The 27,712-nt window shown below is 38.1% G+C and overlaps 1 protein-coding gene and 1 pseudogene across 11 annotated transcripts in view; one reads left to right on the top strand and one right to left on the bottom strand.

Annotated features, from left to right (window-relative positions):
• PHF21A (PHD finger protein 21A) overlaps positions 1–27,712 on the bottom strand; it is a 191,667-nt gene that overhangs the window by 30,310 nt on the left and 133,645 nt on the right. For 7 of the 11 annotated variants that reach the window (XM_055313027.1, XM_055313005.1, XM_055313076.1 and 4 more), the window contains 4 exons: positions 19,545–19,748; positions 13,085–13,336; positions 11,775–11,864; positions 7,952–8,245 (listed from right to left, as the gene is read on the bottom strand). In XM_055313027.1, the coding sequence (XP_055169002.1) occupies positions 7,952–8,245; positions 11,775–11,864; positions 13,085–13,336; positions 19,545–19,748 (840 nt within the window). The remainder of the gene's footprint in view (positions 1–7,951; positions 8,246–11,774; positions 11,865–13,084; positions 13,337–19,544; positions 19,749–27,712) is intronic. The other 4 variants (XM_055313066.1, XM_055313085.1, XM_055313056.1 and 1 more) reach the window with 2 other exon arrangements.
• LOC129503264 (U4 spliceosomal RNA) lies at positions 5,684–5,812 on the top strand (annotated as a pseudogene).

Raw genomic sequence — 27,712 nt, 5'->3', positions numbered from 1 at the left:
TGAAAACTCAATATATCCAAACTGATGTGATGCAGTGAAAGCAGTGCTCAGGAGGAAACTTATAACTCTAACAGTTTATATTAAAAAATAAGAAAGCTCTCAGACCAATAACCTCATTTTAAACCTTAAACAATTAGAAAAACCTTAAGGAACTAGAAAAAGAACTAAGCCCAAAGCTAGAAGAAGAAAGAAAATAACAAAAGTTACAGTGTAAATAAATGAAATGGAGAACACAAAAACAACAGAATTAATGAAACCAAAAGTTGATTCTTTGAAAAGATCAACAAAATTGAGAAACCTTTAGTTGGAAAGACTAAGAAAAAAAAAAAAGAGAAAGGAGACAAAAATCATAAAAATCATAAATAGAAGTGGGGAAGTTACTACCAGTCTTATAGAAATAAAAAGGATTAAAAGAGAGTACACTGAGGAATTACCAACAAATTAAATAATGTAGGTGTAATGGGCAAATTCCTATGAACACACAAATTACCAAAACTGATTCAAGAAGAAATGGAAAATCTCAACAGACCTGTAATATCTAAAGAAATTGAAACAGAAAAAAGAAAAAAAAAGAAAAAAAAAAGAAATTGAAACAGTAATTAAAATCCCCGCAAAAAGTCCAGAACCAGACAGCTTCACTGGTGAATTCTACCAAACATTTAAAAGTACTCAACACTTCCTAACTTGTTCTATGAAGCCAGCATTACATTGATACCAAAACCAAAGACATCACAAAAAAAGAAAATTACAGACCAATGTCTCTTATGAATATAGTGAAAAATTCTTTTTTTTTTAAAGATTTTATTTATTTATTCATGAGAGACTGAGATAGAAGCAAAGACACAGGCAGAGGGAGAAGCAGGCTCCTTGCAGGGAGCCCAATGTGGGATTCGATCCCAGGACCCTGGGATCACGCCCTGAGCTGAAAGCAGACGCTCAACTGCTGACCCACCCAGGCATCCCAGAGCCACCCAGGTGTCCCTATAGTGAAAAATTCTTAATAAAATACTAGCAAACTGAATCTAATAGCGTATCAAACGGATGATACAAGGGCACCTGGGTGGCTCAGTCAGTTGAGTGTCCTACTCTTGGTTTGTCTTCAGTTGTGATCTCAGGATAGTGAGACTGAGCCCCTTGACAGGCTGTGTTCAGTGCGGATTCTACTTGGGATTTTTTCCCTCTTCCTCTCCCGCCCCCTTTGCGTCTCCCCCCACATCCCCATGTGTGCATGCCCTCTCTACTAAGTAAATAAAATCTTAAGAAAATAAAAGGATGATACACCATGATAAAGTAGAACTTATACTAGGAATGAAAGGAATGGAATACACCACATTAATAAATGAGGGCAACCCCCAAACACACAATCATCTCAATTAATGAAGAAAAAGCAACTGAACACTCACTCATGATAAAATACTCAGAAATCTAGGAATAGAAGGAAACTTCCTCGACTTTATAAAGGGCATTAATGAGAAGTCGCAGCTAATATCATACTCAGTGGCGAAAGACTGAAAGCTTGCCCTCTGAGATTCTATCAAGAGAAGTATGCCCATTTTCATCAGTGCTACTTAACACTGTAGTGGAAGTTCTAGCCAGAGCAATGAGACAAGAAAAGACATAAGTGGCATCCAAATCAAAGGACAATCTTACATATATAGAAATCCCAAAGAATCCACAAACAACTACTAGAACTAGTAAGAAAACTCAGCAAAGTTGCAAGGTACAAGATGAACAAAAAATCAGCTGATTTCTATATAACAGTAATGAACAACTGTAATTGGAAATTAAGAAAACAATTATATTTATAATACCATCCAAAAGAATAAAATACCTAGGAATAAATTTAAGGAGATAAAAGACCTGTGCACTGCAAACTCTAAAACAATGCTGAAAGAAATAAAGAAAACCTAAATAAATGGAAAGACATCCATGTTCAAGAACTGGAAGATTTAATACTGTGAAAGTAACAATACAATGCAAAGCAATCTATGGATTCAATATAATTCCTATTAAAATTCCAACAGCCTTTTCTTGGCAGAAGAATTGAGAAGGTCAATTCTCAAATTCATGTAAGAATTGCAAGGAACCCTGAATAGCCAAAGCAATATTGAATAATAAAAACGTTGGAGGACTCACCCTTCCCAATTTCAAAACTTACTACAAAATTACAGTAATGAAGACAGTGTGGTTGGTACTGGCACAAAGATAGATCTACAGACCAACAGAACAGGATTAAGAGTCCAGAAATAAATCCGTACATTAATGGCCAACTGGTTTTCAACAATAGTGCCATGATCATTCAAATGGGCAAAGTCTCTTCAACAAATGGTGCCAGAAGAATCGGATATCCACATGCAAAAGAATGAAGTTGGGCCCTTATCTCACACTCTAGACAAAAATTAAGTCAAAATGAACTACTAACCTAAATATAAGAGCCAAAACCATACGACTTCTTAGAAGAAAAATTAAGAGTAAATCTTCATTTTCTTAATGTGGCCATGGATTCCTAGATAGGACACAACAATACAACAAAGAAAAAAGAGATACTCTAGACTTCATCAAAATTAAACAGTTTTGTTTATCAAAGGACACTACTCATAAAATTTGGAAAATACAGGCTTCCAGAAAATAAAAAGTGAAAAGACAACCTACAAAATGGAAGAAAATACTTACAAATCATATATCTGAGAAGAGTCTAGTATTCAGATTATACAAAGAACTCTTACAACTCAACAACAAAAAGACAAACAATCCAATATAGGAAGTGGCAAAGAACTTGGATATTTCTCTAAAGAAAATATACAAATGGCCAAAGAAGCACAGGAAAGATGTCCAACAATTTTAATCATTAGTGAAATGCAAATCAAAACCACAATACAAAACCACTTCATATCCACCGGGATGGCTGTAATTTTTAAAAAGGGAAAATAATAATAAGTATGAAAAAGTTATTATTATTAATAAATAATGATTGTGGGAAAATAAGTAATAAGTATGGAATAAGAAAGAATAAGATTCAGTTGCTTTGGAAACAGTTTGGCAGTTCCTCAAAAAGTGAAAAATGGAATTGCTACATGATCCAGCAAGTCCACTCTTAGGTATAAACTCCCAAAGAATGGAAAATAGACATTCGAACAAATATTTGTGCACGAATATTCATAGCAGCACAATTTCCAATAGTTAAAAGGTAGAAATAACCTAAATGTCCATCAGTGGATGAATGGATAAATAAGTTGTGATATATAAATACAGTGGACTATTATTATTAAAAGAAATGAAGTGCTGATACATGTTACAACGTGGATGAATCTGGAAAATATTATGTTAAGTAAAAGCAGCCAGACACAAAAGGTAACATATTATATGATTCCATCTATATGAAATACCCAGATTAGGTAAATCTATGGATACAGAAAGCAGATTGGTGGCTGCCAAAAGCAGGGAGAGGAGCAAATGGAATAATTATTTAAGAGATATTGGGTTTTATTTTGGGAGTATGAAAATTTTTGGCAACTAGATAAGAGGGTGGTTGCAAAACATTGCGAATGTACTAAATGCCACCAAATTGTTCATTTCAACATGGTTAGTTTTATGTGGCATGAATTTCACCCAAGTGAAAAAAAAAAGGGAAACAAAAAAACCCACAGTAAGCTAAAAGTTTGGTCTTTGTTAGAGATTATAAACCATTATCTAGAAGTGAAACTGCCCTGCAGATGTTATTTTTTGCCTACATGGTGTGTTTAAACAGTTATCAGTATTTTTAAAACTAGGTGATTTCTGAAAATATCTGGGCTTCTGGCCTTTATCTTAAAGGAAAAGTTTCCATATGATAAAAAAATTGGCTATTGTCAAGAAGTAGTTGCTTCCTTGAGATGGCATATTTACTTTCTGGCTTATCATGGTCTCTTCTACCTTCTATGTTCTTCTTTTTTTTAAAAAGATTTTATGTATTTAATCATGAGAGACACAGAGAGAAAGAGGCAGAGGCAGAGGGAGAAGCAGGCTCCACGCAGGGAACCTGACGTGGGACTCGATCCTGGGTCCACAGGATCACGCCCTGGGCTGAAGGTGGCGCTAAACAGCTGAGTCACCCGGGCTGCCCCTTCTATGTTCTTCTTGACACCAAAACCAAATTGTCAATTTTATGCTTGTCTATTTCAGACAGAGATTAAGAATAAAAGTGGGATAGCTCTTGTACTCAAGCTTCCATTGAAAATTGAAAAATAAAAAGTGTTTACTTCCAGCCTGCTTTACTTATTTATATTTACTGCTTTGCACCCATGATTATTTGAATTTAGAAATCCTGTTCTTCTTGGTAGGATAAAGATAGAAATCAAACACTCTGAACAAGATTAGAAAAACTAAGTTAACCACGTATACCTTGAATTCCAAATTCACCTTCTGAAACTTGGCTGCATGAATAATCAAAGTTAGTCACCTGCAAATAGATACATGCCCAAATAGTTTCATCAATCAAGGTTAAATGAATTTGGATTGAAGGTAAAGCAAATCTATCTCTGGTCACTTAGATCTATTTTCCCTGCTAGTGCACCAGTACTAAAATGAAAGGTGAAGAGTCACCAGCTCATGTTTACTAAGAGAGAAGACTGGGATTTGAAGATAATACTCTTATCTTGGAAGCACTCCTTTTTCAGGAGATGTAGTTTAAGTGCCTATGCAAGATACATATATATATATAGAAGTAGGGGAATGGGTAGCAGTCTGGCAGTTTTTCCCAAAGAACCCAGTATTTTTTTTTCAGTAGCTTACCTTGGAGACATACATATAAGTCTTTGTTGCCGAGGAAGGTGGGGTGGGTAAGATATAAACATTAATTCCTGAGAACTAACTTCATCAGTCTAATAGACTTTAAATTTAAATACCTTAGCTCAGTGCATCATTAACAGGTGTCTGGCCCCATTTCATAGAGGTCTGGAAAGACAGGGGCATAAAAGGCAATGGTATGGAGAATATAAGTTTGTCTGGTTCTATTTTTTTGCCCAAAACATGTTTCCAACCTCAAAGCTCTTTAAACTCTAGCACTCACTTTCTCAGAGCCACAAGGGAATGTGGCTTCTTATTAGGGTAAGAGAGGGGAGCTCTTATCTGGGATGGATAAGGAAGTTGGTAATGTCTGACAGGGGAAGAAGTGAGACACCGTTGTTAGAACTGACACTGCCTTCCTCCTTTTCTATGCCAAAGTGGGAGGCCTTTGAAAGCACACAACTTGTCATGCTTCCTCTTCTGGAGGCACAGCCTCCACACCTATTCTATACATTGAAGTCTGTGAGGGTTTAGGCTTTATCTACCCTTGTATTCAGGGATCACATTCAGCATAGCAGCTGGCACATAATCAACATATTTTTATTAAATAAATGTAATCACCCTAAAGGAAACAGAAGAACAGAAACTATGAGCAGTCTGTAAGTAGTACTTCTATGGCCACAATATTTATATTGCTTCACTCTTAGCCCAACTATGAGATCTCCTAACTGCTATTGGAAATAAAATACAGAAAAGATGGATAGCAGAAAGATCTGAAGTCAGAGTATTCTGAGAATGGGGTCTGGTCTAAAGAGCACCCCTGCTGACTCAGCTTAGGAACCTGCAAAGCTGTTATGCCAGGTGGTCTGCTAAACTAAAATAGCAACAACTGGATTCCTCCATTAGATCAACAACAAGAAGCTTTGCGCAGTGGCCGTATCGTAGCCAATGAGGTTTATCTGAGGCATGATTATTGCTAATTGATCAACGACAAGAGAGATTGTGGAGTTTACTGCCAGAAAAGAATTTTTTTTTTAAATTAAGAATTCCTGGGTACCTTTTTATGGTATTATAATTAAAATCAAAAGCTCCATGAAGATGTAAGGCCAGAACATGAAAAGATATTCAAGATCTAATATGAAAAAAAGCAAGTTACAAAATATATATTATTTGATTTTGGTTTTGGCTTAAAAATGTTAGTATGTGCATAGAAAGATACATGGAGGAATATAATCTAAACTGTTTATACTGTTTAAGAGTCAGGGGTTTGAATAACAGAGGAAGTTTATTCTTCCCATAGACTATGGGGTAGATGTACTTTTTACATTATAGATTTCTGTAATGTTTGAGTTTTCTTGCATAAGGAATATGTATTATCTTAGATGTAATCAGACAAAATAAGGAATGTAAAAATAAAATGAAACTGAAAAAACTATATCTCTTTATCCAAAAAGAAGTCAGGGAAAAAAATATTTAGCAATCTAAGAGTGTTTTGAAATCACATTCTTTGGAACTCTTCACCAGTTCTCTGAGAGCCAGCACAGGGCATGAGGGCACCTGATCTCTAAACATGCCCCTAGGGATCCCTGGGTGGCGCAGCGGTTTGGCGCCTGCCTTTGGCCCAGGGTGCGATCCTGGAGACCCGGGATCGAATCCCATGTAGGGCTCCCGGTGCATGGAGCCTGCTTCTCCCTCTGCCTATGTCTCTGCCCCTCTCTCTCTCTGTGACTATCATAAATAAACAAAAATTTAAAAAAAAATAAAAAAAATAAACATGCCCCTACCCAAACTTCTCACTCAGCTTGATTATTTTACTTGAATATTTTAATAATGAAGTTCTGCTAATACTAAGTTTGAAAACTTAGGACATAAAACATATGTAACTAATTTATTTCAGAATGTTCCTCAAAGCACTTTCTGGGGTTTGAGTGGGCTCCCCAGGAAAAAAGATCTGTTTTCTCTTGTGTTTTCTGAGCATGAGATTTTAGTACTGAGCTTTTTAGTGCAAGGTCTGATGCATTTATGAGCTGTCTGGGTAGAAAGCCGGGTGCTCTATGCATAAGGATCCTCTGTTCAAGAAGGCCAAGGCAGCAGGAAGCCTCTCATTCCCTACCATCTGGCCAGCCTCTCTGAATCATGGTCAGCCATCCAGAAGCAGAAGATTCAGGATCACCAGAGAGAGACTATTTTCAGATGAATGAGAACTCAAGCCTGAGCAATTAGAAATAGGTCAATGACTTTTTAAAGCAACTTTCTTGAAAGAGGATGCTTTTCTTTGCAAAATTCTTTCTCATCACTGGTCTTTCTTTAAATAGAATATGGTGACTGCCTATAAATCCTTTTTCTTGTTTTTAAGTCTTCTGTCACAGAACCCTGAAGTATTTTTTTTCCTTTAAGTATTTTTGGAGGTACTTGTATTTCTCTTTTTTTTTTTTAATTTTTATTTATTTATGATAGGCACAGAGAGAGAGAGAGAGAGAGAGGCAGAGACACAGGCAGAGGGAGAAGCAGGCTCCATGCACCGGGAGCCCGACGTGGGATTCGATCCCGGGTCTCCAGGATCGCGCCCTGGGCCAAAGGCAGGCGCCAAACCGCTGCGCCACCCAGGGATCCCCTAGCCTTGTATTTCTAAGAGAAAACCGGACTTTAGAAATATAAACGAGAGACTTCAGTATTTGAGCTAAAACTGCTCTATTCCCTAGAGTTAAAAAAAAAAAATGCTTTTTAGAAATTTTAATGTTTTAATTTGGTTCTTCATTATCTGTAATAACCAGCGGAAATCCTTCAAATGAAATCCCTTTCTCTGTTTTGTTTACTCTTCCTGACTTTCACAGCTATATCCTCATCTGGATTCTTATTGAGCCAAAACTAATATGCCATTTTCTGTGTATTGTATCTCCCTGCCTCCTGAGAGCAGCAGAACCCATCTGTGAATTTCTGCTCAGAACCAGCAGGGGGAGCTCACTTCCACAGTAATCTGAATCCATCCATAAGGGGATGGGAAAAGCAACCCAACTTTTTTCAGTAGGAATTGCCCTTTTGCACTATCGATGAATGATCACATGATAAGCCACAGGTTACTGACAATGGTGCTGAGATAAAACATTCCTGCGAGAATGTGGTTAGAGACAGCCAGCCTCAATGGCAAGGCTCCTACCCGAAGCAGATGCATACTCTCTGCCTGTACCTGTTTTTCAAGGCTTGGCTTGCTAAGCTGTACAGTCTGAGGTCCAGCGAGTCTGGTCCCTGGAGTAGCTATCACAATGCTGGTGAGCTGGGCCATGGGGAACGTTTTGGCTATGGTTGCGGTCTGTCCATTGACGACACGGACGGGGTGGATGGAATTCTGGGATGTAGGGAGAGTTGTGGGGGTGAACTTGGTCAGCATGACAGGCCTCTGGATAAGTTGAGGAGCTGCAAGCATTGGAGGAGGTGCTGGGGCAATAGGAATGTTATTCTGGGCCACAGGCTTGGGTCGAACCTATGGGGAAAGAAAGGATAATTATCATATTACTTAAATGTCTCAAGTCTTATAAGTCTAAGACATTGCCAAATCTTTCATACTTTAGATGTGAAATGGTATTTAGTACCAATACTTATTAATACTCATTTTGGAATCATTAACTCTACAGCTATGAGGATATATAAGCTTATAAAAGATGCATCAGCTCTTAAGAGGGCCCAAATGTCACCTTACAATGTGGTTCTTCTGAATCCAAACCTTAGTTCCCTCTTCCATACCAAGCGGCCTCTTCAGGGCTGAGGTTAAATGCCTAATCCAGAGACTGGTCCCACTCAGAATTTGTGCCCAGTATGGTAATAATGCTTCTGCTGGTCTTAATTCACATTCTAAATTTCTTGATGTCCAAGGCTTCAAGTCAGCCCTGTTCCTTGTTCTCTAATTTCCCGTTCTTGGCCACCCCTTCTTTAAGTCACCTTTGTGGGCTTTCTTTTCCTCTGCTCAGTCCTAAACATAACTATTTCTTAGAGTTTTGTCCTGGAACCTCTTTTCTTCCCAACCTCCTCAATCTTCCTGGGAGTTTTCAGCCATCCCACGGCTTCAAATACCTGTGTATTAAAGATGTCCATACTTGTATCTCAGAACCACACATTTCCTGAACTTCAGAAGCATACACTCAACTGCCTGTCATGTATCTCTACTTGGATGGCTCACAAGAAATTAAAAATCAACATGTCTAGGAGCTCCTGGCTTAGTCAGTGAAGAGCGCGACTTCTGATCTCAGGGTTGTTAAGTTTGAGCCCCATGTTGGGTGTAAAGATTACTTAAAAATAAAATCTTAAAATAAATAAATAAATAAAATCTTTAAGAACAACAATAAAAAAATCAACATGTCTAAAATTCTTCTATTTCTTCCTCCAACCCTCCCCTTCTTCCTATTATCATCACCTCAGTAAATGGTCTTTCCTTACTACATAAACTTCAGAACCATTCTTGATGCTTCCTACTCCACCTCTGCTTCCTAAATCCTTCTCAAATATGGCTACTTTCTATCAGTGCCATCGTTCTACCTTACGTTTGGCTTACTGGAACAGCGACAAAAAATTATGATTAAAAACATGGGGTCAGCCCTGCCCGGGTTCAAATCCTGGTTCCTACCCCTTACTAGCCAGGTAACCTCAAGTAACATACCTGATTTAAGCCAGCATTTTTTGAACTTTCTGTACAGTGACCCTGTGGGCAAAATCTTTTCCCCTTATGCATGAAAGTTTGACCTGCAGGTAACTCCCCAGCTCTGTTCCCCTGGAAACCTGATTAAGGGTAAGAATGTCAACTATGTTACCAGGCAACATTGTTTATGGTAAAAAATGATCCCTTACTGCTAAACTGAATCTGAATGGGGAGAATTATAAATACCTGATGGGACACCATGCTGTGGGCTTCATGAAGTAAGGTGACTCTTTTAACTGAGCATGTCCACCGGGGGGACCTTGAAAGCCACAGCTATGGAATTGGTACAAGATACACTGGTTCCTGTGAGGCATAAGACTCTGCCAGGATGGCTCTCCCATCGTCCTGATCAAGATCTCATTTCCCTACACCTAAGCTATCACTAGACAGTTGTAGAGACTGCTATACAGGCTGGCGAAAAATGTCTGATGCTATCTTGCTGGTAAGCTCTGGTTTCTGTCTTGTGTTGTTCCAAGCAGACTGGTACCAAGTGTGGGCCCTGAGAGTCTTCCAAGTCTGAATATTGAACTGAATTTAGGATGACCCTGTGGTGGCTGCTACAGACACACAGTAGGGAATACATTTCTTACTGTAACCAGTACATGCATATAAACATAGATCTGTATCTCTATAAAACAAAAATTTCACAAAACATTACACATATGCTATGTACTCTAATGTTTCATATTCTGTTTTGTTCCTTTTGTTTAAAAATTCTGGTTATCATCCATTAAATTGATTTCATACAGAGCACTGATATGTCATGACCCATTGTTTGGAAAACATGGACTAAGCCTTAGGTTCCCTATCTAAAAAAAAGTAATACCTACTTTCACAGGGCTGTTTTGAGGATTAAAATAGATACCCACAGAAAGTGCCTAGCTCTGTAAGTGGCACCTTGCAGGAGTCTTTAAACATTAGCTGCTATTGTTGATAATGTCCTAACTATTCTTCTTGCCCACAGTCTTGATCATATCCAATCTATTCTCTTTCTCTACACAATGACAAGAGGGAATGTTCTAAACAAAAACCTCATCATTTCAAGTATTTGTTTAGAAATGTTTTCATGGATCCCTGTCGTTCCTGGGATAAGGGCTGAATTCCTACATAGTCTAGAAGGCTCCACAGGCTCTGGCACAATGGGCTTCTCCAGCCTCACCTCATTCCCTAGCTTGAGTCAGCCATATGTCTTCTAAGGTCAGCTACACCAAATCGCCTTTGGTTCTTTAGGCTTACATGCATCTCTCCATACTGGATTGGCATATATGCTCTACCCTCTGCCTGGGACGTTTTTCTTCTTCCCCGTAAACTACCTAACTTTACTAGGATTTTAGGTCTCAGATAGAATGTCAACAATTCCAGGGAACTTTCCAGAATACTATTAATAATGAGTGTCCCTATGTGTGATCAGACTACCCTGTACTTCCCATAATGGACACTGTAATTGCCTGTACAAAGATCTGAAGCTCTCTGAGGGGAGAGAACTGTCCATCTTGAAAACTGGTCAATATACAATGCCTTTATTGATACCCAAGGTATTTATTAAGGATCTACTAGACAAATGATTGAAATCACCTTATCTCATGTTATCAATGCCCAATCCTACTGCATAGGCAATTTGGAAATCACCTATGGCCAATGACCACAAAATTCCTTTCTCTTTTAACATAGGGCCTCAGATGCCTTTCTACTAGGCAAGTCAAGTCTCCTCTAAAGCCAGACTGAGGCAATCCTGACATCTTGCAGTAAGAATGGTGAGTTCACTGCAATTGCTAGAAGAATACTGCCAGGACAATACAGGCAAGCAGAGCTGCTTGGGCCTAGGTAGAAAGTTCTATGTATAGACTGCTAGTCTAAGCTTTTACAGGCAAGGCTTTGCATTTAAGTATGATGCTTAATGCCATTACTTTCCAGAATAAAACTAAACTTCTCGGTTTCAACTGGTTAGTTTGGCTATTGTTTCCTTCTCTACTCTCTGGCACATAGAAAAAAGTAGTAATTGCATGCCTTCCCCACTGGAAAGCAGGTTTGGCTAAACTTCGAGTAAGTTAACATCCTAAGGTTTAAAATGGTGCTATCTTAAAATTTTTTTTTTTTTTTTTGTCACATCCCCTTGCTACTGCCTTTGGTCATTGCTAAGAAACCCTGGTGTTCAAATAAGCTTCTTCATGGTATAAGAATCAGCAACTACAACCTTTAGCTAACTAATAAGATCTGTAGAGAGCTGAGCTGATAAGCATACTTCAGGCTACTTAGAAAGGGCCCCTGAGCACTTCTGTCTCATCTGACCCATTATTGGGCTTGTCACTGGTTTACTCACCTGTGGAAGAAAGTTTGGACGTGGAGTGAGTCGAGGAGGGGGGATAAATTGTGGTACTTTGATGGGCTGAGGAGGTGTTGCTTGAACCTGCTAAAAAATGGGAAAAATAAATAAACCACAGAGGACAGTAACTGTTCGATACCAAACCTAGGCATTCTTAAAGTATTTTTAGCATCACTATTCTCTGGGTCAGACAATATTTTCTAAAATTAGTTTTCATGGTAGAATTAACCATCTGAATTAACACTTCCTGAAGAAAACTTTTTTACTCTCCCACCTGCATGTTTTGCCCTACAAAAGTGAACCAACTGCATTTCTGTGTCCTTACATGCCTAATGTAAAACACAGCAGGCTTGGCAATCTTAGACAATTTCCTTAGACATTCAAGAACTCTTGCATGTAGATATTTTAAAAGTCAAGACTGGACCCAAAGTCAAATCAAACTTGCTGCCTGGCCAAATGGGCTTTTTCCTAATATAAGGGCTTTATCTAGCAGTGAATGGCTTTATTCTTGTAGAGAATTTTCTAACTCTCAGCATTTGGCTGAGATAGCTGGTTGCTTCTCTCAAGATTTCTAGTAAGTGCTGAAGCTTCACTTTACTGTTATCTAGTTTTATTTGTCACTGGTTGTCAATCAAAAGCCACCAAGAGCTCTTAGCTTAAATTTTAAGAACCAACTTTAAAACCACAATTTGGCTATATTTCCCCCAAGCTTCAGAGAGCATTAACGTCTAACTGGTTTTGCCCTAGAATCTCACTAACAGTTTTTGTTCAAGTAATTCTTCAAGGGATCTGTTTTTTTCTGATAGACCTTGGACACAGACACTGCTAATTTGTGAGTTTCTTAAATATTTTTTAAGTGCCTCAGCTTGTCCTAGTACTTTCTGGGTGCAGCCAATTTCAAGGGATAGTGAACTACAGGAGTTCAGTGGGAAGTTTTCCCTAAATAGGTAATACAGAACCAGAGAGTGTAAGCATTCAAGCTTCACAGGAAGGTCTGCAAATAGGATGGAGAGAGCTACATGAAACAGTGTGCATGCCACTATGAAGGACATTCCTCTCCAAGTCATACTTTGATTGCAGATAATGCACTGAATGGGTTTTGGTCCTTGGTGTCAAGGGACACCTCTATAATTATTTGAACAGATAGCAGGGATGCCATATTCCCTTGTCAGCCCCGAAGGAAAACTTGGTACAGCTGAATGATGGAGACTAAAAAATCCAGCAGGAGCATAAAATGGATATATTCTACAAATGCATATCCTGAACCCTCTCATGTGGGCACACATGAGTAGCAGCTGCTGGCTTACCAGAGTGACTGTGTTTTTTGCCACAATTTGGACAGCCTCTGCCCCAGGCCCAGTGACCTTACTAGACGTCTGCAGGTTGACTGGTGTGTTCTGCACATCAGTGCTGAGCACAGCCTTCTGACTGTTGATGGCGGTCACCATAGCAATGGTAGGTCTCTGGCCCACAACAGAGGCAGGCATGGTCGCAGTTGCTGCTTTCAAGACGAGAGGTAGTGTCTTTGTGGTAATCATAGAAGCTGTAGTTACAGTCTTCTAGGAGACATGGAGAACAGATATTAGGACACTGAAGTGTGATCCCACTAAACAATATGCTGCTAATCCCCAGAAGAAAACAAAGCAATGATTCTTATAATCAAGTTTCTCGATATAACAACATTTCTTTTGTGTACATACAGCACACTTCTTACTAAAGGGAAAGATTAGTTTGTGCCAGAGTTTTCAAATTTAGCTTCAAGTTCATAGTAATAACTGCAGACAAATATGGGCACAGGATTTTCAACAATAAATAGGGTGGGTTTACAGATATAGAATATGAGTGTACCTATTTATCTGTGTTTTTTCTTATTCTCTGCTTGCTCTCAATTAATTTAAACTCTGTAGAAGATGAAATCAATGGAGTATACACCATCTCTATCTTTAATTGCTACAACCTCATCAATATGAAGAAAGCTATCATATAATTCTGGTTATCTGCCTCCAGTGACACAAAAGCTATGATGAAAGGACAGTGTCTTTTCATTCTTTTGAGTGTCACCCTTGAGAGGAAGAAGGGAAACTCACATGAGGATTAGCACAATTGTTGCCTCAAGGCAGTAAATCCCAAATTCTAGATAATAAAACCCATTAACCAACTAGTATAGTAAATACCAGCTCTTGATATCAAAAGGCTGTGAGTCACTAACTAAAATCTTTTCTCTGGAGAACTGCCACAGAAACAATCAAAGATCCAGTGAAACATGACAAGGTGGAAACAAAAACCTGTGTTTCAAAAAGCTTTATAGATCAGAGGCACCTGGCAGCTCAGTTGGTTAAGTGTCCGACTCTTGGTTTTGGCTCAGGTCATGATCTAGGGGTTGTGACAGTCAGGCTGGGTGTGGGGTATGCTTGAGATTCTCTCTCCCCCTCCCTCTCCTCCTTACCACCCCCTTATAAAAGGCCTTATAGTTCAGAGGATGAACAGAGGTGATAGGATTTGACTGATCCTCCACAAGTGCTGCTGCTCTGTAGCTGCAGTTTCTAGATTTCTTACTAGTGTAGTTAAAGGGGCCAGTTACAAAACAAGAAAAATGCAAACAACCTTCTTACACGGCACACACACCTATCCTGTGCCACTACTCACTCAAGATCCAAACGTTTCAGGAACATAGAGATTTGCTCCAACATGCTGATTCTGATTTTGATATTATTCCATCTTTTTCTTCTTATTTTATACTGGCGCTGTCCGATTTGGTAGCTACCAGCCACACATGGCTATTTAAATTCAAATTAATTAAAACAAAAATATTAAAACATCAGTTCCTCAGTCACACAGTCTACATTTCAAGTGTTCAAAAGCCACCTGTGGCTAGTGGCTACCAAACTGGACAGCAAAGATTTCCAACGCAGAAAGTTCTGCTGGACAGCATTGCTCTAGACCAGTGACAAGGCCTCACTCTCCCTGAAACATATCTGGACAAATCCCCTTGTGTATTGCTATTTTAGTGACGGTGTTGGTACTTATGTACTAAGCTGTATTTTTGGAGGCAATTCTTTATTTCTATCTTCTGCCTTAAACACACACATACATCATCTAATCTTCTAACATCTTTATTTTCTTTCAATGAAAACAATTAGTGATCATAACCTAGGAGCAATCTTCATTAACACTTGTAATTAAAATCACCCAAATCTTCGTCTCCTCTTTTCTAATCAACAATGCAGGTGTGGTCTCATTCTCTTTGCCAGTGCCTTTTCAAATGTGAAATGGGAGTATAAAAGTGGAACACTGGTATTTATTCGGGGGGTGGCAAGTCATCTACTATCTACCCATGATGAAAACTAAATAAAAGCGAAATGCTATTTATCATTAGAAATATTACAGTAGTGTAGCAGGAAGGACTGACTTTGCATTGCCAGCTATTTGTAATAAGTATTTTTAACCCAGTGTGATATTAGCCCTATCTTTCAGTTTAAGACATTAAAATACAAAGACCTTTTCAAGTGGTGAGCAAGTCACACCAGATGGCATTCAATCTTGGTGCCAACACAGGTCATGGAAATAAAAGCTCTAATCAGCAGAATTCACTGACACGGATTTTAAAAACTATCGTGCATGCTATTACTGCTTTGAAAGAGGTCGTGTACTTTTGTTTGAAACATCCTTGGTTCAGGTAAATCACTATCAATATTTTGAATCACCCTAAAGTGATTATTCTAAAAAAGTCAGTGAAACCTCAAACTCACCTGAATATATACTTACCATTACCCGCGACACTTAAAAAAAAAAACTGAAACCTAACAAGTTTGTTGACATCTTAGGTTAGCATTTTATTCTACTTTATAAATATTTCTTTGTGGCTAATTTCACAACATGTATTCTAGGATCTATATAATTCTCTGTATATACAGGCATAGGCCTAGTACTATATTCACTGATGATAACTTTTTGAAAAATACATTGACTATTTGCAGCAGGTATCAATAGGCATTACTTAAATCTTTACCTCTGGTCTGGTGCTTATTCTATTCTAGGTGCTTGGGAATATAAACCAAACTCTTGGGAGTGTTAGAGTTTAGACGACAAAGAGAATCTAGAATTTTGAAATCCAAACCTAATGAAAATCTCTGACCTGTTTGGCAGGAAGAAGAGAAGACATAGGAGAGGAAAGGTAACCAACAAAAAAGAAAATTATTTTTCTGGAAGCTATGATTAGTCCCTGGCTGGCTGATGTGTTCAATTGTCCCTGGCTTCAAGATAAGAGAGCAGTTTCACCACAAGGTCATCAAGAGATTTTTTAATTTTGACAAAACCTAAACTATACCAACTAGAAGTTAATGCAGAAATATATGGCATAGCAAAATCTTTTTTACTTTTTTGCCAAATTATTATTGTTTACTTGCAGAGCATGAGGTGTTGATTTAAAACAGACTCCGATGAACAAATCAGAACTTAGAGGGATTATTACTTTGGGCTCTAGTGAACTTCCATTATCTATTTTAGACTATTTTTGTTTAATTTTGAATGGCAGGTAACTGTTGCACATTCAGAGGACTACAAATAGAAACACTCTACTCCTCTTTTTGTCCATAAGTTTTTTTTTTAAGATTTTATTTATTTATTCATGAGAGACACAGAGAGAGAGAGTCAGAGATACAGGCAGAGGGAGAAGCAGGCTCCATGCAGGGAGCCCGATGTGGAACTCGATCCCAGGTCTCCAAGATCAGGCTCTGGGCTGAAGGTGGCGCTAAACCGCTTAGCCACCCAGGCTGCCTCATAAGGATTTATTTTCTATTTGGTCTTATTAACTACATGCCTCTTTATATTTGTATTACATCATTAAAAAGGGCAAGATTTTGAATATAAGTTGAAAGGTATACTTGCATTCAACTCTTCTAGTCTTTCATTCTTTTCTGTAGACTGAAAAAATTTCCAAATCTACATACAAGGATGAGTTTTTGAGTTAACTAAGTAAAGGGGACTGGTCCCTCCATTCCCTGTGCCTTGGTCCCTACTAGCCATCCGACTTAGAATAAAAAATGTTCTCTTCCTACCACCTCCTCTTTGACCATGCTGATTGCTACTTAATAGTTATTCCTTTCTCAACTTTGATATTTAATACATGCCATATACAACCTCCCATTTGTCCTTGACCTCATGAACCTGTAATGACTCCCGTTGACTGTCCAAAACCCCAACAGTTCTGTCATGCATTGGAAGGGCTTCTACAAGCTAGCCTCTTTCTACCTCTCTGGCTTTCTCTCCCTCTCCATTATTTCCCAGAATCCACATTACAGCCACATCAGCCTCTTTGCTATCCTAGGGCACACATTTACTTCTGTGACTGCATACTTTTGTTCACATAGTTCTCTACATCTGTGATGCTCTCTCCCTCGGTTCCATCACTGAAATTCCACTGATCTGTCCACATCCTGCTCAAGCGTCACCTCATTCACAAAGCACTTCTGATCCCTCTAGTTAAAATTACTCTGTCCTCTGGTCTTTTCACAGCTCTTCACTGGTACTTTCCTTTTATTCTTTTTTGTTGGCTGTTTACATTTTCTTCTCCTCCTCTAAATTTTTAGAATTCTGTCTTATTTGTGAATCCACCCCCCACGTTGTCTAGCACACAGAGTCTGCATATAATAGAGACCCAATACATATTTACAGAATGAATGAAAACAATGATAATATACCAGCTTCTAGGCAGGGATCACTACCTCTTTGTATACTAGAATCGAGCACACTGAGAACACCCAATAAATACGGACAGTTTATTGAAAGACAGAAACCAAAAACTTGGATGGTCTTTTAGCTTTTAACATTACACATCTGCATTTAACAAAACAAAATAGTACAAAACAAGCTTAGATACATCAATTAAATATATCAGGTGGGCCACCAGGTGGAGAGATGCCATACAACACTGTTTTGGGGACAGCCCTTGGCCCCTTACTGTCATTCACCATCCCAAAGCAGCACAGAACTCAAGATTATTAGGGAAGGGAACAGCTATTATAAGAATTATATAAGCATTTCCTCTGATTTGTGGGACATGTAATGTTACTTGAACAGGAAGCTTCCATGGGTTAAGAGAAAGACTCCTAACAACCAGAAAAGAATGAATTCTTCCATGTAAATACTTTCTGATGAAAGTGTACTTTGCAATGAGAACAAACTAATCAACTCTAACAAAAGTAATCTGATAAGCAATCCTTCAGAAGAAATATAAGTCCTAGTCAGGGGGTTTTAGAAGTCAGTTTGAATGTTTAATTTTCAAATAGCCTTGGAGATTATGGTAAAATTTATGCTCTAGCTATCTGATTTACAACAGGAATTACTCTTTTTCCTACTTTGGCATTTGACATAATGTTGGCATTTTCTTTTTTGGTATTGTATGGCAGTACAAAAGAGCAGTGAATGGACAGACTTTTTCACCAGAACATCTGGGTTCAAATCTGGGCTCTACCACACATACTACCTATATGATTTTAGATGATTACTTAATCTCTCTGTACCTTAGTTTTCTTTTCTATAAAATAGAATAATAATAATAATACCTTCCTTATTAGGGTTGGGGTAAGGACTGTGTATGTTACATATGTAAAGCACTCAGGAGAGTGGCAGTATATAGTAACCTTTACTAAATGTCAACTACCTTTAGTAATCGTTAGCATTTTTTACAATTAATGTATTCTTAACTTGAACAATTTTATATGTGAACCAACCCATTGTCCATAAACAGTGAATAACAAGTAAACTATAATATTTCCTCTATGTTATAAAGATATACTGAAGACTGGATATTTGTGGGTGAAAGATGCCTATGCTTGAGTTTTAGAAGATCTCAACATCCTTGAAATCATACACAAAAATGAGTGTTACTAGGTGTGAATGTGTATTACTCTGGGGAGAGGATCCATAGCTCTTACCCAAGTCTTAAAAGGGTTGTGATCCCTAAGGATCAGGAAGCACTGCTCAGTCATCCCATTTAAAAAGGTATGCCCATATTACATGTAGGTGTCTGGAGACCAAGGCTGAACAGTATTCTTAACTGGATGTTATTCCCAAATATGTCCTTATTGTACATCTTGATTGCCTTATGATCCTTAAATGCTAGTTTCAATGCCCCTTTCAGTAAAAACATCCACACAGCTATACCAAGTTAGGATGTTATTAAGTCTTCAGTTCTTAGTTCTAGTTTGTACCTGTAGGTTCCATTTCAGATTTCGTTCAGTATATTAGAACAAATTCATCTGCTCATGAATATGGACTTAGAAGCAAATATTCTGTTTCCCTGAGTAATGGAAATATATCACCCTTCTTCTGAATGTCTTTCTACCTGGTTCCAAGGGTACTGCTCCTGGAATATCACCATACCTAATTGCTAAGTTCCAGCAAAACAATTCCAGAGGAGGCAGAGTCACACAGACTTTTAGAACAAATGCAAATACTTCCAGAAATTCAAATTAAGACCTTAGTTCTGTTCTAACACAGAGTAGTGATTTTTCTTTGTCACTGACTACCTTTCCCCTCTTTGGACAAGTGGGAATCCTAACTTTTGCTCCTTAGTAATATCATTTCCTTTTGCCAATGAATTTCAAGTGATTTTTACCCCAGTGTATAGTATAAAAAAGTAACCAACATAACTTTTGTCTAGTGCTAGTTGAGCTCAGTATGGTCTAAAACAAGCCGTAGTTCTACATGACCAATAATAAGTCAACCTAGAGCAGGAAGCCTACGGGGCTCTCTCCATACTTTTACCTGTGAAGCAGTCAGGTTGGGAGAGGGTGCAGCCGACTGGGCGTGGTGGTGGTGGTACTGCTGTTGTTGCTGTAGCTGCTGCAGTGGTTGCTGCTGTGCTGTTTGTAGTTTGTTTTCAGATTGTGGTAATGGCTGTATTTGGAACTTGTCTGGTTGTTCTTGCTTTACTATCAGGTTCTTCCGGAGCTGTTCAACTACTCTTTTCTACCCCATGAAGACAGAAAGAAATGATATCTATTAGAACATTGTTCTATCCACTCTGTGAAATATGCAGCAGAGCTCTGTACCTCTGACATCTTTCTGTAACCAGCTTAATCTAAAACTTATTATATCTAAAAGGTACAGACTCCACCTCTAAGGAGAAATCAATAGCATTAGAAACATTTTATATATCAAGGGACACTGAGCCATACAGAGGAGAAGAGAAGATCATGGAGCTCACACAGTCAATCTCAGATTTCTTGACTATTATTAGCTTGGTGGTGGAAGGGCAAGAAGAGTGTAGCCATGAGAATGACTCTGGAGACACAAATTTCAGTTTTGCTACTTACTAGCTCTCTGATGTTTTTGTCAAGTTACTTAACCTATCTGTGTCTCTATTTCCTGTTGTGTAAAGTGAGGAGATTAACATATCCTTGGGGTTTTTATGAGTACAAAGCTGCTGGATGTTAAGTACTCACAACTGTTACTGGTACATTGTTGGTCATTTAACTTTTTGTATCTGATAACAGACACTGGCCATACTAATTTTCATTATCTTTTTTAATTTTTATTTATTTATGATAGTCACACACACAGAGACAGAGAGAGGCAGAGACATAGGCAGAGGGAGAAGCAGGCTCCATGCACCGGGAGCTTGACGTGGGACTCGATCCCGGGTCTCCAGGATCGTGCCCTGGGCCAAAGGCAGGCGCCAAACCGCTGCGCCACCCAGGGATCCCTAATTTTCATTATTTAAACAAACATCATATATCAGTTTCAAACGTTAAACAGACTTTTATATAGATCTGATCTCAGAAATATGCCAAACAATATTTATTCTAAACCACTCAAATATATAACTCAGGAGCAGGACCTCTTTGCTGGGATAGGGTCTGTGGGAATGCACACATTTGTTTAGGCAGAGTAGGGATTTAGTTACATAGGATAAAAATTTAAAAACCAAACTTTCTTGAATTTTCTAGATCTTATTCAAATCCAAGAAAAATGTGTATTTGGATACTTCCATTACTATAATATATTTCAACAGAATGTAAGCTCCATGAGGGCAAGGACCTATTTTGCCCACAATTATACACTGGGCTAGAAATATGCAGCTAAGTAAATGTCTCTTCACAGGATGTATAAAGTGACCGGGACCAGGGACCAGGAAATGACTCAGGGAATATGCTATATAAAATCATCTGAGGCTAGACTTGGGCTGCCTTTCTTGGCCTGATAGCTGGAAGCAAGTATAAGCAACACTCATATACTTTAAAGTGAGTTCACCAGCTGAGGTTTGTTATTTCTGATAAAATAGACGGCCATTTTCTAATATAGATCATGAATGAAGAAAAAGAAGTAAATGAAGATTATTAAAGAAAGAGTTAAGTGGAACCATATGGCCAGGTTGATTTTCAAATTCCCCCTTATGATTCTAACCAACTTCATTGCACATATCCTCTAAAGAATCCAAACATGTAAGGTTACTTGCTTAACATATCTGAATATTAAAACATTTATAAAATGGACTTGTCAGTACAAAATATATTATTAAGAGAATTTTTTATACCTTTATTGATTCTTTTTAGGCAATAAAAATTTCATATAAAGGTTAATTTGGGGCAGGGAGAGAAGTCTGCTAAACTTTATACTCTGCTAGCACTGCCTCTTTGAATAGTTAATATTGAATAGTTGAATAGTTAAATATTACAAAGAAAAGAAAAAAGGATGCAGAGTCAGTCCAAAGTCTTTGCAGAAACCATCTGCAGAATAATAAAAATGCAAATTAATAAAAATATCAAATTCTTATAAAAAATTAACTTTCAAGTCTTCAAAATCCTATTTCTCAAGGATAAAAGAGTAATTGAACTGATACAGTTTAGGAGAAGGGCAAGTAGTGGCAGGGGTGCTACAGATAAAATTTTGAGTATCACAGGCAGGTTTTATTGCTTGGTGACTGCCAGAACATTATGACATTTAACAATTAAATCATTATTGAGAGTTGCTTTCAGTTCCCCTCCCTAACATGTAACTGCATTAAACAAACATAGTAACAAATCAACTGAAGTGTACCATCAGTAGCCCAAGAAAGGAACTCCTAGAGCCTCTACAAGAAACCCCAGCTCAAATCAGGGAGAGATGATTTGAAATCATGAGGAAATAACAGAATGCCAATGTGACACCTGCCAAAAAATAAACTTTGAACAAAAGCAGCATAGGAAACGAAATAATTACTCTACCAGGCACAAAAGGAAGAGATTTTTTTTTTCCTTTACAGCCATCCCTGGGAAATACAGAGTGCTCTCCTACTTACTGTCTAACCGGGGTAAACTAGAAGCAAGAGACAAAGCCCGGAACCCACTCCCAGCGTTGCGTACAACAGAAGGGAACAGTAGGGGAAAAAAACGAGGAAGGGATGCAGGCTAGAGTACTCTGCAGCCATATGGCTAGAACAAGGTGACGACCAATCAGAACCAGAATCAGGAAAGTGGGAGTCAGTGAGTCACACTGCATTCACAACTGTTCCTCCCCCAGGGCCTGAAACAAAGCCTGTGGAACCTGTGGGGAGGCACAGGGATCAAAATACTTACAAACTTATATTAGCCATTGAGAGAAGGGGGGGGGGTAAGAGAAGAAAGCCATGCATATAGGACACAGGTTAGATCATATGAGCTGGGTAAAATTTTCTTTGAAAGAAGGCTTTGGTGTATTTCTGAGCACCACCCAGAAATGCACTGCCCCTGCCCTCCTTGCTACATTCACATTAGAAGAATGCCAAGTGTGTAGCTGTGCATGTCTATGAAATTAAAAAAATCAAGGTCTGAGGGAAGCATTGATACCTTCTGTCACTTAAATATCTATCGCTGTGTTTTGAAAACCAACAATTTGAAGTTAGGTGAGCTCCACAGTGGAAGCCTGCCTTAGGTGTCCAGCAGCCCTCTTTTAAAAAGGGCTGGCTAATACAGGAGCTGCCGTGTGCTTTAGCTGGCTTTTCTAAGTCCCACCACCCAGTCTTGTTCTAGAGCTTTAGTCCTGCAGCTCTGGCAAACATACCAGTTACTTTAACTCCAGCAGGACCCTCATCGGATCAGTACCAGTTAAGTGGCAGTAAGAGAACATAGCTATCAAATTTCATAAATTTTAGCTACGTGCTATCAAGCAAAGTTCTTAAGTATTCTCTCATTTTCACAGGAAGTGAGCCTATATTTTTTATTAGTATGTGTTTTAAACAAAGAAATCATGGCTTTGGCTGGTCATTAAAGAAGGTTATACAAAATAAACAATCTGGTATTTTCAATGTTATTCACATATAAAGGAGATCTTGAAATGGAGCTAATTACCTTGGAACATTAACCTTAGCTTTGAGAAAAGGCTAAGTGTCACATACTGGCCATTTGTCACTGACTAATAAGTTAATGAAAGTAAAAAAGTAAAGGAAGCAGGGAGAAAGGAGATGAGAAACGAAAAGCTGTAGAGAATGAAGGCAGAAGGGAGGGAGAAAAGGTCAGTAACTTATCATCTTCTTTAATATATTTTCTGTAACAATAGGCCACTGGGCCTGGTGTCCCAAATGGCTAGTACCGCCCCCTCCGATCAATCCATCTGTCAAGAACTGTTCCATAAACCCAGCATGTAATTCCAAGCCTCAGATTCCCCTGACATTCACATCACTAGGTTTTATCAGGACTTGTTCAGGCAGAAGAGTTCACAGAGCCTGTAACACTTCAAGTCACAGTTTCTGAGACAGGTAGTCATGGTGATCAATATTGTGACATTCAGCGATACTATCAACATGTTCACACGACAGCAAGATAGATCCCAAGGAAAAATACAGAAGTTTATAGGTCCAACTCAACAGAAAATTGGGTTCGTTTTTCAGCTATATAAGTCGATCATTCCAAGCTCTAATGGCACTAGTCAATACAGAACGGAGATGGGGAGCTGGCGGGACAGCTCCTCCCTCCCTCCAATTAAGCCACCACTTTATTTTCATCAAATTCTCACACAAATTTTAAAAAGCTTCTCTCAAAAGGAGCTCCAGGTACAAGGCCTTGCCCTCTATAATTGCATGTCAGTGATTCAGTCAGTCACTCAACCGATTTGTGTTCCACTCTGCATTATCTGTTTTATATCAATTATGATAAGGCAACACCCACTCAAACATCTTCTTACATGGTACTGCCTTAAAAATTCATCCTTTGTCCCCTCCATGAATCAATCATATAATCTGAAAACAGAATCTGCACCCTTCATACCAGAGACTGAAAACGACTGTAACTTTTCACAAATCCAGCAAGACAAGAACAAATCTTACCTGTCTTCCTCCCTAAAATGCAGTGAAAAAAATTTCCAGGTCTTCAGACTCACCAATTGCTCAAATGAAACAAGTGACACTAAATTTTGTTATGCAGAAAACTAACACGGAGAAATTTATATTTGTTGGGAAGCCTGGGTGACTCAGTGGTTGAGCATCTGCCTTTGGCTCAGGGCATGACCCTGGAAACCAGGATCGAGTCCTACATCGGGCTTCCTACATGGAGCCTGCTTCTCCCTCTGCCTATATCTCTGCCTCTCTCTCTCGGTCTCTCATGAATAAATAAACAAAATCTCAAAAAAAAAATGTATATTTGTTAAAGTCAAAATTTACTCACTCATTCAACCACTGCATTCATAAGTAAAACCAATATTCATCAACACTGAAGACACCAGAAGGAGATATGATACCAGTGTGCGGAATGCTACTACAAAATTATCCTCTAAAGAACAGGGGATGTGTTACTGACATAAAATTAGTGACAAAATTAAATCTTGGGTAAAAGGTATGTATTATTAAAAATGAAATCGAAAATTGAGTGAAAATTCTACCATTTCATGAACAAGAACACAAGGAAAAGACAATAAATTCAAAACAAGTCCCTTTCTAATGCAGTAAGTAAAATTCAAGGAAAGAACATGCACTGAAGTTATTAGAGAATGAATGTTCTAGGAGAGACAAACAGGACAGAATTTTGACAGAGAAGAAGGAGGAGGAATATTGGCAGCAGCAGATATAAAAATATACTTGGCTAAAAATAACTGCATTTTATTTGTTTTTTTTTTTATTTTATTTGTTTTATAAGGCACTAGGAAAGTTTTTCCCAGACTCTCTGATACTTAGTTTCAAGGTTAGTATTAGACAAATACTTTCTAATCTATAAAACCTTTTAAAAAGGGATATACCCTTTAAACATACCACCTATTTGATAGAAGCATTATCTACAACCACCTCATCTTATACAGTGGTCAACTGTTTATGCTGTCTACTAAGGAGGATTTGCTTGATCTTAGAGAGTTGGGAACACTGGTACTTACTTTAGAGTTCTGCAAAGTGTCATGGAATTTCTACAGTACAATATAAATGAATTAAAGACAGCAGCAGTTAGAGTTATCATAGTCTTTTTAAAATAAAGTTCAAAATTCTCTACATGGATGCTTAACAGATGGTGGAGAATACACATGTCATGTTACTGATTAGACTTTGGCTTACTTTTTTAATTAAAAAAATATTTGTTGGGGTTTACTCTTCCTTCAACACACACACACACACACACACACACACACACACACACGATATTTAAATCACTAGGTTTCACATCCTGTCTCCACAGGAAATTAGATGTTTTATTCATAACAATGGGCTTTATATTCCATGTCCATAGAGGATTAAATGCTTTATTTGATAGCCTGATTGAAATGTGGTTCTTAGTTCATTCATGCCCTAAAAGATAAACTCCACCCCTATGAAAGACTGTTAAGACTGCCTCAGTTAGACTCTGCCTAAACCTAGGGACCCTTCTAAGAACCTGGGAACTGCCATTTTTTGCATCCAACAAGAAAGGGTGTAGTTATTGTACTCGGGAGAGATGTGGCCCCTGGAGCACTAAGGTTCTCTGGCATGTAACATACCTGGATGTGAGCGCAAAATAGTATAAACACAAGTCTTAAAAAGAGCAATGTGTGCTGGGAATGATGGTTTTAAGATATTTCTGTACAATAAAAGATGAAGGAAATCAAAATCAGAACCTATTTGGCTTACAATTAAGTTCTATGTGTTTCTTTGAAGCATTAAGCTACACTGTCCTGCCTGTTTCAGAAAAATATTGAGGATCACTGCACTAATTCTTTAGAGTTCTTTAGAAAACTGTTGAGGGCAATGTGAAAATAAGGGATGATAATGAATGAATAATACAATTTGTCTAATAGGAATTTTTAACTGAGAGCAACAGCTACTTAAATGTGACTTTTACTTCTAATGTTGGTTATATTTCAATCACTTGATTTTTTAAAAAAGATTTATTTATTTATTCATTCAGAGAGAGCAAGAGAGAGGCAGAGACACAGGCAGAGGGAGAAGCAGGCTCCATGCAGGAAGCCCGATGCGGGACTCGATCCCAGGTCTCCAGGATCACTCCCCAGGCTGCAGGCGGCGTTAAACCGCGGCGCCACCAGGGCTGCCCAATCACTTGATTTTTAACATCAAATAGTTTTGTGTTAGTTTTTCAAATGGGAATCACCAAAAATAGTACAGGATTAAGAAAGAGAATGCTACGTGTTGACTATCTCAAAAATCAAACACATTAGGGAATATTTCCCTGTACAGAAATCTAGGTATGGCCCAGATTTCTTATACTGCTATAGTGATTCAGGGCCATATTCTGAATGCATGAAATAGATGTCCAATTTAAATGTAACCTGACCCAGCAAACACAGTAATGAGAACAGCAGAAAAAAACCATAAGAATCATTTATAATCTGCACAATTTAGCTGCTTGCTAATATTAAAAAGTGCCTGAATCTTTGTGTTTGTACCACAATGAGATATGACACAGAGGCTATTAATTTGTAAATTAAGCTCCAGTTCATCAAAATGCATGCCCCTCTATAACTATCTGTTACAGACCTGCACACACCACCAGGCTGTCATTCATCATTCCATGGCTCTATTCCACAACTTAAAAGGCAGCATTGCCTTGTTAATGTCAGAGTTGTCCCACACACTATAGAAATTCTCTCTTTGCTCTGTCCTGAAGCTGCTGTGGTTGGTTTTCTTCACAAAAGAATTATGATTGGAGGTTGCTGTGCAGTAGCTGTCCCTGACAAGTTGGATATGAAAATACAATTTGAGCACAGTAATGATCCTAAAACAGGAGGGAAAAGGTGGAACAAAACCAAAAACCTCTATCATTCTATGGGATACTGTTCAGATAAAAGATGGCTTTGCCTATTCCAACCAAGCTCTAGGTACAATGAAAGAACACAGGATGCTCTCTTTTCACAAAAACACAAGGCAGAGTAAGATGCTGGAAGAGGTAAACATAATAGGTAACTAAATTCCATGCAAAATACATGGACGTGAATCAATCATGTCTAAAGGTGAGGATCTTTTGACCATCCTTAATTCTGCAGTTTTACCTTAAAAGAGAGAAAAAGACAACACTATTAGAATAATATACTACATCAGGCAGACTACATCAAGTAGAAAATATTCTATGATGAAATGTAGTATTTTCTTTGCATGTGAAAAAATAAGTCTTACAAATCACTAAACATTGACATGTTGAATTGGGAAGTATCTTAACAAAAGTACATTCTGAACAACACTCTTGATGTTTAAAAACATAATTGTAAAAAAAATAAAAATACATAATTGTTATCATCTCCCATAACATCATAAACACATAGATCTAAAAGAGATTCCAAGGCTACCAAATGAATGTCTCTTAATTTTACAAGTATCTATTTCAGTAGTTTATAATTTATCACCAAATATTTGTTACAATCACTTAAAGAGAAAAATGAACAGTGTTACAAATTTGCTTTCTGACAAGACTCTACATAAAACAACCCAGAGGAAGCAATTCCATCACCTATGTACACTGCCAAGATGAGAGATGGTTAACTTCAAGGGACTGGATCTTCCAAGACAC

Source organism: Nyctereutes procyonoides, unplaced genomic scaffold (genome assembly GCF_905146905.1).
Source record: "Nyctereutes procyonoides isolate TBG_1078 unplaced genomic scaffold, NYPRO_anot_genome, whole genome shotgun sequence".
NCBI lineage: Eukaryota > Metazoa > Chordata > Mammalia > Carnivora > Canidae > Nyctereutes > Nyctereutes procyonoides.
The sequence above is the reverse complement of the archived record's forward strand: the minus strand, read 5'-3'. Positions and strand labels throughout refer to the sequence as shown.